At 35.2% G+C, this 14,512-nt stretch overlaps 1 protein-coding gene across 18 annotated transcripts in view; it reads left to right on the forward strand.

The window, feature by feature from the left end:
• Positions 1-14,512, forward strand: part of Csnk1g3 (casein kinase 1 gamma 3) — a 112,594-nt gene that overhangs the window by 40,557 nt on the left and 57,525 nt on the right. For 17 of the 18 annotated variants that reach the window (XM_004854471.4, XM_004854477.4, XM_013075746.3 and 14 more), the window contains 2 exons: positions 828-1,251; positions 13,823-13,863. In XM_004854471.4, the coding sequence (XP_004854528.1) occupies positions 1,074-1,251; positions 13,823-13,863 (219 nt within the window). In that variant the 5' untranslated portion in view covers positions 828-1,073. Of the gene's footprint in view, positions 1-827; positions 1,252-13,822; positions 13,864-14,512 lie in introns of those variants that run through there. The other variant, XM_087180526.1, reaches the window with a different exon arrangement.

A 14,512-nucleotide genomic window follows, 5' to 3' on the forward strand; every position in this document is an offset into this window, starting at 1 on the left:
TTTGAGAATGTTAAGTTCTTGTTGTTTTTTAATGATAAGAGTTAATTTACTTAGAGCTATGTTTAACCCTATGCAGGCTTGGGTGTTAGGCTTTATAATACCTAGGCCAGCTTACAGTAGTCCTTATTGTAGTGTATAGTCTTTAAGACTTACAGTGTCGCAGCTGAATGCTTAGGAATGGGGTTTCTTTACCTGTACTGGACGTTATTGTGCAGCCTCCAGTATCTTCATTGTTCATTTAACCCTGTTTGTAGTCATTGTCTTCTAGGAATTTCAAAATATTTCCGTGCACACGTGTAGCCTAGCCTTCTATTCTACTTTCCCTCGTTCCCCCCACCCACTGTGAAACTCCTTCACTTTTGGTATCATGTTCCATAAATTCCACTCACTTCAGCACCCCCAAACTAATCTGTGATCACTGTGCTGCCTGAACTTCACCTTTTGTTTGTTAGACAGGAAATTGTTCCTGGGCATTGAGGTTGGGTGAAGGTGGAACTTAATTTATGTTTTTTTTTTTTTTTCCTCAGGTCTCAAAGTCACATTTTAAATTGGAAGGTCTAGTTGAATGTATATTGTTTTATGAAACACTCAGAACCTTTTTGCTTTTTTATTTTTAAAAAGTAACTGAAGCTCTGATTCATTCTATTTTGTTTCTGTGATCTCTTTGGTAATAAATTGTAGAAATAAAGAGTAATGGTTGATTTCGTTTCAGTGGGCATCAATAAATAGCAAATATTTATTACCTAAGTTTTTGTTATGTTACCAAATTTCCCAAACATATTTTAAAGTTCCTTTAGTTAACTAATTTTCTTTTCTTGATGTCCTAGCTACCTCTCAGTATCAGCTCACATCACGGAGAAGATAATTTTGAAGACATGTTTTGTTGAAAAGAAAACAGAAAAATTTTACGAATGGGATGAACACGCTCCAGTTAATTGACTACCTACTGCAATTTGAATGTTAACATTACTCAACTGGTACAGTTACCTAGTGATGTACCTATTCTCACAATACCCTGTTTCAGTGTGCTTGTCTTGATTAAAGAATTCAAAGTGGAGTACCGCAAACTTGATATGGATAATAAAAAGAAAGACAAGGACAAATCAGATGATAGAATGGCACGACCTAGTGGTCGGTCAGGGCACAACACTCGAGGAACTGGGTCTTCGTCATCAGGAGTTTTAATGGTTGGACCTAACTTCAGAGTTGGAAAAAAAATTGGATGTGGCAATTTTGGAGAATTGCGTTTAGGTAAGACTACTTTATTCCATTATTTGGTAAACATTTTTAAAGTGGAAGATACCGTCTAATGAAAAAGATTTAACTGTTTAGTTGTTTGTTATGGTAATTTTAAAGAATACAGATGTTGGAAATTTATTGTACATTTACATCTTCACTTGTAAGGAATTCTCTACTTTCCTTATATATTTCTATATATATATATATGTATAGGAATGAACCCATTCTTATTTCTTGAAAATATAAGAAAGCAAAAAAGCAATTTAAAAAGACGTAGCAGGCTACAATAGCTGCCAACAAGGCCTTTGCATATCTTCTTTGGGGACAGTATTTATGTTCCTTTTTCATATTTCAAAAATTAGTAACTAATCACTTGAGTACCGCATAATGGTTTAATGTCAAGTTAATATATTGAAACTACATAAAATTAATGAAAATTTATGTTGTAATTTCTTCTTCTTCACTTCCAGTATTTCTGTGGTGGGACTCAGGAATGTAAATTTTTAACAAGAAATTCAGAATTTTGAATTAAGTTGCTATTCTTAGGCAATTTTGAGAAACATACATGTAAGGAAGTAGAAACTCTGAGAAAGGTACTTGTCACACACCAATTTAATGACAGACTCAGGATCAAAATCTAAGTCTTTTAATTCCCAGTACAAAAGAGATGTAGCTGTCTCCATTGAAGAGAAACAAGGAGGATGTCATGGTTATGTAGGAGTCATTATGGAGGTATATTGCAGCTCTGGTCAATTGACCACTAAGGGTAAGGACTTCAGAAGTAAAAGAAAATTTGACTTTACAATTCTCCTTAGATCCAACCCTGCTGCTGGAAAGAAATCTAAGTGTTCACTCAACTACATGATTATATTTATAGTCTTGTAAAACACCCTAATTTCAGTGTTTCTTTCATCTTGTTGCTTTTGTGTTGTTAATGCATGTTTAATTTTTGAATTAAGCACGTTAATAAAAGGCAGTGACATACTTTATAAATACCTAAAACATGATATGGCTGGCAAACTTTTGCATTTAGTGAAGACTCAAATATTTGAAAAGATGAATTCTTTACATTTTATTTTTTGATACAGTGATTCCCCCCACCCCATCAAACTCAGGACCTTGTGCTTGCAAGGCAGGCATAGTGCTGCTAAGCTAAATCCCTGGCCCTTTTACTTTTCATTTTTTGAAGGATATTGAATCAGATACTTTGAAATTCTTAAATTGTTTTTGCCTTTGTAGTTAAGAGAAACCAGATTATTTACTTGTTTCACTTTGAGCAATGTCCATCCAGTACTTAACACTGATAATACTGTGTACAGCCATACCTTGGTGTTCAGCTGCTTTGAGACTCATCAAATTTGGTACTCAACCGATGTGAAAATTTTGTTCAGATACTCCATAGGTGAGCTAGAACTTCTTATTGTCGATTGCCTCATGACTTGCTAAGTCTTTCTAGCCCAAACAATTTGGTAATTGTCACACCTCCCAGAACCAATTAACAAGTACCAAGGTACCACTATACAGGGGCAAAATAGGAAAATGGTCCCTGCTATAATGGAACGCATAAGCCATTTGACCATTCAAGCCCTCCAGTTCTTCAACTTTGTAGTGGCGGTTATTGTGAGTATTAGGTGATAAGGTAAAAAGACAAGCATTGTATCTCCATATACATTGGCTATTTTTATTCAAAATTCATTTCATAATTTATTTCAAGATAACTACTCATATATACACAGTGTGTATGTGTGTATATATGTATATGTGTGTTCACACAAATCATTTTAACCAGGAAAACATGACTCTCTTTACCATATACTGAAACTATATTGCCGTACATATTGAAAAAACAGTAAGAAACCCTTTTCTTTTATAATCTGTAAATAAGCAAGAATAGGAAAATAATCACTCTTAATATACTTATTTATCTAGTCTAATTTATGGATCTTTATTGTAAATACAGTGTATACAATATAATCAATAAATATGATACTAATGGAGTGTGTATTTAAAGAAGTTTATTTCAGTAAAAAATACAGAGGAAAGTCAGGGTAGTAAAAAATATTACAATGTATCATCCACCTTTTCACTGAATCTGGCACTGTGTGACTTCTGCCTCTTTTCCAGAAGTCAAAATGAAAAGTTAATGTTTTGAATTGATTCAGCCACAATGCAATTAATGATACTTACAAAAGAGAGCTTCCAAAACTGCTTCTTAAAGTGATAAGAAAAATGGGATAAGTGTGTTCAAAGAGAGAGAGAATATTTTGAGATCACTGTCAGTATATCTTTTACTGTAATAAAACTTAAATTCACTGTAGTTTTTCAGTTACACCTCTTACATGTGTGATATTTATGTAAGTTTATTTAAATATATCAACTGTTTATATATGTTGTGTAGATTTGTATTTTTATACAAGTACATATACTTAAATATATGTGCAGATCATATTAATCATTTTGATTTTTGTCTGTAGACTATAGAGGGCCATTTTACTATTCTTTTTCAAGTCCCCAGATGGTTTCTCTGCTTAGAGAGTTATAAGTATTATTCTTTGTATACCTGGATAAACAAATTCTAATTTTAAAAATTGGTTCAGATTCTTAAAGTGCTTTCTTTAAAACCACATCTTGAACATTTGATTCCTGGTATTGAATTTTTTCTGAGTTTAGTATCAAGTAAGAAAGACTATATGGCATGCATATTCTAGGTAAGTGATTTTCAACGAGGCTATTGGGAGTTTAGACTGTACAATTTTTTTTTGGTTAGTGTGTCTTACCACACTAGGGCACTAAAAACTTCAAATCTCTTGGGCACCAAATAGGAGTTGAAATCCTACACATGACTTAAAATATCCCTCCATTCCCAAATGCCTGAAGAGACAATATTGTTATCTACTTTTGGAAACTGCTCTTACAGATAATTAGTTTTAAAAACATGATTACAATACTAAAATAATTGGCACATATTTAAAAGTTTAAAATTATATTAAGTATTATGTATTTTTTTCTATATTTTATTTAAAAATATATTTTATATTTGTGGTTTCATTTTATTTTTATGTGTTGGGAGTAGGGCTTGGATTCTACATGTTAGATAGATGTATACCTAGCTTAGATGATCAGTGGAAACCGCCAGGCCTGTTTTTAATATATGTTGAATGAGACCAAACAGAGCTAGCCAAACTCTAGAGTTATAACTTTATTTTAATAATATGATGTTTGGACATCCTAGCCTTTCTGGCTGGAGAGAGACTGCTTCTCCTGGCATTAGCCACTTACTACTAGGGAAAGACTCAGGTGGGAGCATGCCTTTGATGTGCAAATTAACCAGTCCACCAGAGTTGTACCTTCTCTATCTGGCCCATACACCAGAGAGGCAATATTCCTTTTCTTATCATTCCAGGGCCAGTTACTATGCAACTGGAGACCTTTATAAGTTAAAGGCCCCTGCAGTCACAGAGACTAACCAGTCCTAAATTGTTTGCCCTGCCTTGCCTTGCCTTTTTTTGCTGGGAACTCTGGTAAAGGCCTTGGCCTAAGCTGTTCTTTTCTCTTGTCTTTGCCACCTACCCTAAGCTTCTGACCCTGTGTGACATACAGTGTGACTCCTTTTAAGATTTATGAATATAATAAACTTTGTTTACTTGGGCTCTCCTGTGTTTTCTTGTATCTACAGTTGACTATCACATACAAAAACAGAACAAATGTGTTATATATTGCATTATGAATTACCCTTCTGAAATAACTGATATTGTAACTTTTGACCTATCGAAGTTTTCCCACAGGAGTTTTTATAACTTCTCTTATTTCTGCTTTTTCTTTTTATTATTCCTATATAGTACATAACTCTCTAATGCTTGTTGAAAATTCTATAAGATTTATAATATATATCAAATACATTTGCAGATTTGGACCGATTCATCATTTTTATGTTTATTGCTTGCTTTTTACTGTTTCTAACTGAAGCATATTATAAATGTTTTTTAAAAAGACAATAAGAAATAGATTATGATGGTATTAAAAAAAATTCTAAAATACAGTGACTAAATAGTTTATTTTCTTTCACATAACAGACCAAAGGAAAAACAAAGCTGGCAGGAAACCTCTGCATCCTTAATGTGTGACTTCAGAGTCCCTCTTCATGGTGATTGCTGTAGTTCTTGTTCTCTTCCAGATAGAGAGCCAGCTAGCAAAAGGAAGAACAGGAGCCAAAAATGCACACATTCATTCTTGAAAGTGGGATGTGATTTACCTCATATCTACATAGAACTTAGCTGTATACAGAGGCAAGCTAAGCTGAGTGAGAGACTGGGAAGTACTGTTCAGTCTCTTGATGGGCAGCTTGGGCATTTTATTATTATGGAAGAAGAGAATGGATGCTGGAGGATAACTAGTAGTACCTCCTGTAAGCATTTAGTTTCTGAAGAACGTAATTTTATTCAATAATTACACCAATGCCGAGATATTGGCAAAACTGTCTTTTAAAATTCAGTATAGCAGAGAAGAAAGGCCTTTTAGACCGCCTTCTGTCCCACCGCTCCCAGCCCAGAGGAAGGGGTTTCCAGGCCATCATCCCTCCTGCCACTCCTGGCCCAGAGGAAGGGGCTTCCCAGCCACCATCCCTCCTGCCACTTCTGGCCCAGAGGTAGGGGCTTCTGAGCTGCTGTCCCATTGCTCCTGGTCCAGAGGAAGGGGCTTCCCGGCCACCATCCCTCCTGCCGCTTCTGGCCCAGAGGTAGGGGCTTCTGAGCTGCTGTCCCACTGCTTCTGGTCCAGAGGAAGGAGCTTCCCAGCCACCATCCATCCCGCTGCTCCCAGCCCAGAGGAAAGGGCTTTTGGGCTGCCTTCTGTCCCCCCACTCCTGGCCCAGAGGAAGGGGCTTCCGGGCCACCATCCCTACCGCTGCTCTCGGCCCCTGTCCCACCTCTCCCAGCTCAGAGGAGGTAATCTGTGTAGGCGCCAACAGCCCCCACCCCAGTTGAAATGAGAAAACATGTAAATAAGTCTCAAAACCAGACTTCCAGATCACCTACAGCAACCCCAAAGGGAAATGAGATGAAACACTGATACTCAACCACCTGGACACACTGAACTGGCAACAAAAGGGGATCTGGAAAAAATGAAATCAGAAATAATTTCTCAGATAACAGGAGAAATTGTGCTCCTAGTGCAAGACATGATTAATAAATCTAGAGAGGAGCTGAGGAACATGATGGAATTCCAACATAGGAAACAAATGGAATCCATAAAACAGATGCAAATAGATTTCCAGGAGATGAAAAACTCCATTGAAAGTCTACACAGCAGAATGAGCCAGTGTGAGGACAGAATTTCAGATATAGAAGATAAGATAGCAATTAATGAACAGGAAAAGAAAAATTGCTTCAAAATTATAAAGGAACATGAGATCAATCCAGCAGCTGCTAGACAATGCAAAGAAGAATAACATAAGACTGATTGGAGTCAATGAAGAAACAGAAGAGAGTGCAGATGACATAAAAAAAACTCTTCACAGAAGTAATGGCAGAAAACTTCCCAAGGAGGGGAAAAGAACTTGACATACAGATAAGTGAGGCATACAGGACTCCAAATAGCTTTGATCAAAAAAAATCTACACATAGGCATATAATTGTTAAGATTCCAGAAACTCAACAGGAAAACAAAGTTCTACAAACAGTGTGAGAAAAGAAATAAATCACATACAAAGGAAAGCCCATCAGAATCACAGCAGACTTCTCAACACAAACCACCAAGGCAAGAAGAGCTTGGAGTGACCTATTCCAAGCCCTAAAAGAAAACAGCCTCCAACCCAGGTTGATGTATCCTGCAAATCTATCTTTCAAAATTGATGGAAAAATAAGATACTTTCATGACAAAGAGCACCTTAGGAACTTTGTGAATACCAAACCAGCACTCCAAAAGAATATTACACAATATTCTAGGAACAGAAATTGAGGATCACAACTCCAGGAAGCAAACCAGAATGAACCCATCTGGTATGACAAGAAATTAAATGTAAAAGGGGAGAACCCAACGAAAAGAAAAGTCATGGCGATGAGAAGTCAATATGTTTCAGTTATAACCATCAATGTTAATGGTCTCAATTTGCCAATCAAAAGAAACAGACTGGCAGAATAGGTCAAGAAGCAAAATCCAACAATATGCTGCATACAAGAAACACACTGAATTCAAAAGGAAATTCATAGACTGAAAGTTAAAGGGTGGAAAACAATACTCTATGTGACAGGAACCCGGAAAAAAGCAGGAGTAGCTATCCTCTTTGCAGATCAGGTAGATTTCAAACCAACACTGATCAAGAGAGATGAAGAAGGACACTACATCCTTGTAAACGGAAGAATCCAAGAAGAAGAGACGACAATCATAAATATCTATGCACCAAACACTAGTGTGCCCAACTATATAAAACAAATACTAATGGACATGCAAAGTCATATATGCACTAATACAATTGTAGTGGGGGACCTCAACACCCCACTGTCACAAATAGATAGATCAACTAGACAAAAAATAAGTAATGAAATACTAGAACTCAATCAAACTCTTGAACAATGAACTTAATAGATGTTTACAGAGTCTTCCACCCCACAAAATCAGAATACACATTCTTCTCAGCTGCACATGGGTCATTCTCCAAAATAGACCACATATTCACACATAGAATATGTTTAAGTAAGTGCAAAGGAATTGAACTTATCCCCTGTATATTATCAGGCCATAGTGCAATGAAATTGGAGAGCCATAGCTCAAAAAATTTCATAAACAGGTAGAAATTGAACAACACACTTCTGAATAACCAATGGGTCACAGAGGAAGTTAAAGAAGAAATCAGACAGTTCCTTCAGTTAAATGACAATGACAATACAACATATCAGAATCTATGGGACACACTGAAAGCAGTCTTATGAGGGAAATTCATAGCAGTGAATACGCATATTAGGAAAACAGAATGAGCCCAATTAAACAACCTGATGCTGAATCTCAAGCTTCTAGAAAAAGAAGAGCAGGACCACCCCAGAACTCATACAAGGGAGGAAATTATAAAGATCAGAGGAGAAATCAATGCAATGGAGACTAAGAGAATGATACAAAAAAAATCAATGAAGCCAAGAGTTGGTTCTTCGAAAGAATTAACAAAATTGACAAATCCTTAGCCAACCTTATCAGAAGTAAAGAAAAGACCCAAATCCCTGCATGCAATTAGGAATGAAAAGGGTGAAATGACAACAGACCCAGCAGAAATCCAGAGGATCATTAATACCTACTTTCAGAACCTATATACCAATAAGATGGACAACACAGAAGAAATGGATAGATTCCTAGATACATATGAATCACCAAAGTTGAAAGAAGAAGACCTAAAAATTCTAAACAACCCAATATCAACCAATGGAATTGAAAACGTAATTAAAAACTTACCAACTAAGAAAAGCCCGGGCTCTGATGGCTTCACTGCTGAATTCTACAAGACATTTAGAGAGAAACTACTGCCACTACTGTTTAAACTCTTCAATGAAATTGAAAGGGAAATAATACTCCCATATTCAGTCCTGGAAGCAAGCATCACCTTGATCCCCAAAGCAGAGAAAGACCCAACTGAAAAGGAGAACTCTAGGCCAATCTCACTAATGAACATAGATGCAAAAATCCTTAATAAGATACTGGCTAATAGAATGCAGAAGATCATCAAGAAGATCATACACCCTGATCGAGTGGGATTCATCCCAGGGATGCAGGGATGGTTCAACATATGCAAATCAATCAATGTAATACACTATATCAATAGAGCCAAGGACAAAAACCATATGATTATCTCCATAGGCGCAGAAAAAGCATTTGACAGAATCCAACATGCATTTATTATAAAAATCCTACAAAAAATTGAAATAGATGGTCTCTACCTCAAACTGATAAAAGCCATCTATGAAAAACCAACAACCAATATCATAGTAAATGGTCAAAAACTGAAATCCTTCACACTAAAATCAGGAACAAGACAAGGATGTCCACTATCACCACTCTTGTTCAATATAGTTCTGGGAACATTAGCCACAGCAACTAGACAAGGGAAAGAAATAAAAGGAATAAAAATAGGAAATGAAGAAGTCAAATTGTCATTATTTGCAGATGACATGATACTCTATATAGAAGACCCCAAGAACTCCACCAAAAGTCTTCTAGACTTAATAACCAAATTCAGTCAAGTAGCTGGTTGCAAGGTCAAAACACAAAAATCAATAGCTTTCCTCTACACCAATGACAGACTCACAGAGAGAAATAGGGCAAATAATTCTTTTCACAATAGCATCCAAAATACTGAAATACCTAGGAATCATCCTAACGAAAGAAATCAAAGACCTCTTCTCTAAAAACTATAGCACTCTGAAAAGAGAGATTGAAGTTGATAGAAGAAAGTGGACAGACATCCCCTGCTCCTGGGTAGGAAGGATTAATATAGTGAAAATGGCCATACTTCCAAAACTGCTATATAGATTCAGTGCAATTCCAATTGAGATCCCAGCAACATACTTCATGGACCTTGAGAAAACAATCCAAAAATTCATTTGGAACAAGAAGAGACCCGGAATATCAAAAGCAATTCTAGGTAACAGAGACATGGCAGGGGGTATCACAATCCCCAACCTGCAACTCTACTACAAAGCTACTGTGATAAAAACAGCATGGTACTGGCAAAGAAATAGACCTGAGGACCAGTGGAACAGATTAGAAGATGCAGAAACAATGTGAGACACACTCAGCCATCTCATCTTTGATAAAGGAGCCAAACACCCTCACTGGAGGAAAGATAGCCTCTTTAATAAATGGTGCTGGAAAAATTGGGTTTCAGTTTGCCAAAGATTAAAACTAGACCTATATCTCTCACTTTGCACTAAACTAAAATTGAAGTGGATTAAAGATCTAAATATTAAAATAGAAACTCTGAACCAGTTGGAACAGAAGTTAGGTAGAACTCTTGAAGACATCGGTGTAGGAAAAAATTTTATGAACAAAACCTCAGTTGCCTGTGAACTAGCACAAACAATCAACAAGTGGGATTTCCTCTTATTAAAAAGCTTCTGCACAGCAAGAGAAACCACCAGCAGTGTGCAGAGACAGCCCACAATGTGGAACGAAATCTCTGCTTTTCCTCAGACAAAGGTCTATTATCTCGAATCTATAAAGAATTTAAAAAGATCAGACCTCCCAAATTTAAAGACCCAATCCGCAAATGGGTATCTGAAATGAACAGACACTTCTCATACGAAGAAGTAGAAATAGCAAATAAATACATGAAAAAATGTTCAACATCACTGGTCATTCGAGAGATGCAAATGAAAACAACGCTGAGATTGGACCTTACTCCAGAAAGAATGGCTGCTATCATGAAATCAACCAATAACAAATGCTGGCGGGGCTGTGGGGAAAGAGGAACCCTGCTCCACTGCTGGTGGGATTGTAGACTGGTGCAAGCACTGTGGAAATCAGTATGGAGATACCTCAAAGAACTAGAACTGACAGTCCCATTTGACCCTACTATTCCGCTGCTGGGGATCTTCCCCAAAGAATTTAAAGAATCATACCATGGTGATATATGTGCACCCGTGTTCATAGCAGCACAGTTTGTGATAGCTAAAACTTGGAAACAGCCCAAATGCCCATCAACTGGAGACTGGATCAAGAAAATGTGGGTTTTTTTTTTTTTTATCAAATGGAGTACTAAGCCATAAAAAACCGAGAAATTAGAGACATTTATAGCTAAATGGATGCGCATTGAGGCGATACTCTTAAGTGAAATAAATAGGATACACATGTATAAATACAAAATAGTTTCTGTGGTGTGAGAAACAAAGTGTAAATAAGGACTAAAATGTATAATAGGTAATGTGAAATAGGAAGAAAAGTGGCAAAGGGGAAGAAAGTGGGAGTGGTATGGGAAAGGATAGAAGGGCATAGTATTAATATGAGAAAATGGAAAAATAGGAACAAAATCTTTGTATATAGGAATGGAGGGGTTGAAGGGAGGTCTGGGCAAGGGTGAAAAATAAGAACCAAGAGAGATTATGTAAAGATGCAAATTTCCAATGATGAAAGTCGTTACATTGTATACCTAAAATGTACCAATGATTAGAATGAATAATTGATAAGGCAAAATAGGAAGCAAAGGTACAAAGGGGTAAGGTAGTGGGAGGGGCAGGGGAAAGGAAAGAAGGGAAAGGAAAAGTGAGAAATGGAAAAAATGGAAATAAAGTGTTTGTAAATAGGGAAGGGTGAAGGGGTGAAGGGGGGTTAGGAATGGGGAAAAAATATTAACCTAGGTGCATTATGTAAAGGTACAATTCCCAATGAAAAATGCAGTTGTGTTGTGTACTTAAAATGTACCAATAAAAGAATTTAACAACAACAAAAGAATAGTAAGTATGACAGAAAGCTGTGTTGGAAATGTTTTTTGAAATTGGATTAAAACACCTGTTAACTAGGTGCACTGTACTTGGCTTCATCTATTAATGGGAGTCCCTCCATGTACATCTCTCCCTCACTCAATACCCAGAAACACATACTTTGTGCATTTGCTTTCTTCATGTCTGTGTCATACAGATTAAAAGCTAACTCTGAGGCTGCAGGTATGTTAGATGACAAAAATGCTTTTTTATTACTGTTTAATCTTTGCTCATATTTATAACTCACTCCTAAGGTTGAATAAAGCAATGTTCAAAACAGTGATGAGGGTTTTAGAATTTAGTGCTTTGTGCTGTGACAAAAGGTAGACAAGGAACCATATACAAATCAATAAAAATGGTACTTTTAGAAGTATTTCATATAGTTTGGTTCTGTGTAATCTGTATTTAATCTTCCTTTTCATCTTGTAAATTCCTGTGTACATGTATGTCATGTACAAAATAGTTGTGAGAAGGTAATATCTTGAACTACAAATTTCATCTTTGAACTCTACACCAGAATTCTTTTTTAGACACTAGTTCCTCAAGATTGTTCTTTATCATTATTTACTGTAAGTTTACCAGAGGAAACCTACATTTTCATGCAGAAAATATATATGAAGACACATCAAATATTGAACTAATTAAAAAAAAAAGAATATGCAATATTTACTAATATTTAAAAATATTTATATAGGTTCAGTGAGTATCTGACTAGAGCTTAGCACTAACCACTTTTGTTACTTAACTAAAGGTCTACTGCTGCTGAAATTTTGCTTATCAAGTTTTATTGCCATTCATCAGCATCTGTTTGAAAGGAAACTGTGGTACTATGCAGAAAAATTACATTTATGAGAATTAATGATGGCCTGTTCTGTTTTCAGTAGCCAAGGTTGCCAGGACCAGTTGCTCTTAATAGAATCTAGATTACAAAAGTAATGCATGTAATTGAAAAAAAATTGTAAACTTAGAAAACATATGTTGTGCTGTTATTTTTATTTCATTAATTTATATATAAAAGTCTTCATATACTAATTGCTTCCAAAATCTCCATGGTATTCTCCTTGGGCTACAGATTTTGACCAGTTGGAATTTTCTGTATTACATAGGTAATGCCAAAGATTACTGTAATTCTTCTAAATCTCCATTTAGTAAATCTGTTTACCTGCTCTTTGCATATAATGAATTTTTTCAGCATTCAGAAATTTAAAATATTTTGTATGATTGAATATGTAAAACCTTTTGATTGTCTTTACTTTTTATGCTCAGAACGGCCTCCATATGTTGGGGTAATAAATATGTTTTCTTGTTTTATAGCTTATATTTAACCCTAAAAATATTTGGAATTAATTTTGTCATAAGGTAAAGTACTAATCATTTTTTCCCTCAGAGTAGATTACTAGATTGTCAGAACCAATTGTTTAATGTTATATATATATTATTTGATACACACACATATATATGTATTTTTTTTTTTTTAGGATGCGATTGAACCCAGGGACCACCAGGCTACTTCCCTAATCCATTTTTTATTTTGAGACAGGGTCTCACTAAATTTTCTAGGCTGGCCTCAAATTTCACCAACTTCCTCCTCAGCTTCCTGAATAGCTGGGAATATGGATATGTGCCACCACATATGGCAAATAACGTTTTTCCTGTTTCATTGTGTTTTTAGTATATTCTATTTTCAATGTATATTTGATATATTTACTAGATTAAATATGAGCCTTTAAAAGAGTATATTATATACTAATGAAGGTTTCAAAATGACATGGTGGTTGGCGGAAAATTTTGTATTTCCATTTTTATATAGAAGTTCTGGTTTTACATTTTATTAAACATAAATTTGACTATTGATTACTTTGTAATTAAATGAAATATTTCAACAAAACCAGAATCTTTCCTTTTTTATAAGTGGCATAATGGATTAGTATTACCTCTGAATCTAGGTGACATACCAAGTACATCACTGAATTGACATAAATGTAAATATGTTCTTGTTGTTTTTCTTTTTTTGCTTAATAATTGGAAGCACAAACCTTTGTTTTATTTAAATGTGTTGTGTATTTTTCCCCCAGAGAACAGTTTACATAATATTTAATGTGGCATTCTTTTCCTTCTTTTTCAAGGAAAAAATTTATACACAAATGAATATGTGGCAATTAAGCTGGTAAGTTTGTATTTTTAAAATTATTTCCTTTTAAAATTATTAACTTTTAAAAAATTTTGATATTATGAATAACTTGGAGTTTATTTGAGAAGGAAAAATTATATGTGTGTCTTACTTTTTCTTATTAAGGTCCTAATATCATATACCCTTCGAGTGTGTGATAATGTGTAGGATATTAATGTTTTTCCATGGCATAAAAACTCAGTCCTTTTACTTTGGCAGTATTATAGAAATTAATTTTTGAATTTTGACACAGTTTTTAATTTAGGGAAGCATTTTTATGTAGATAAAAATTAGAAAGCAGGATTCTCTTTTTGACAAATTTTAAGTATTTTGGATGAAACATGTTTTCTTAGTATTCAAGATTGCATTGTTTGAAAATATACTTCCAAATGGTTTCGGAAGTATATGAACTTTTTTTTCTGTTTATATTTCATAACTATGGTAACACTGGCTATTTATTGCTTTACTTTCAGGTATTCAGAAAGGCTTGATTTTGGGGTGTAGGATAGCAGGGAAAGCAAACTCTCATGGCACCTTTATGCAGTCCTAAATGTGCCCATTATGATGGCTATAAGGTAGAAAGTTCTTTTTTGGACGAATTTGGACCTAGGAATTATTCTTATAAGATTCACTTTGTTGTGGCAAA

The sequence above is a fragment of the Heterocephalus glaber genome, unplaced genomic scaffold (assembly GCF_053883595.1).
Source record: "Heterocephalus glaber isolate CG9 unplaced genomic scaffold, H.glaber_assembly_v1.0 deba00001463, whole genome shotgun sequence".
NCBI lineage: Eukaryota > Metazoa > Chordata > Mammalia > Rodentia > Bathyergidae > Heterocephalus > Heterocephalus glaber.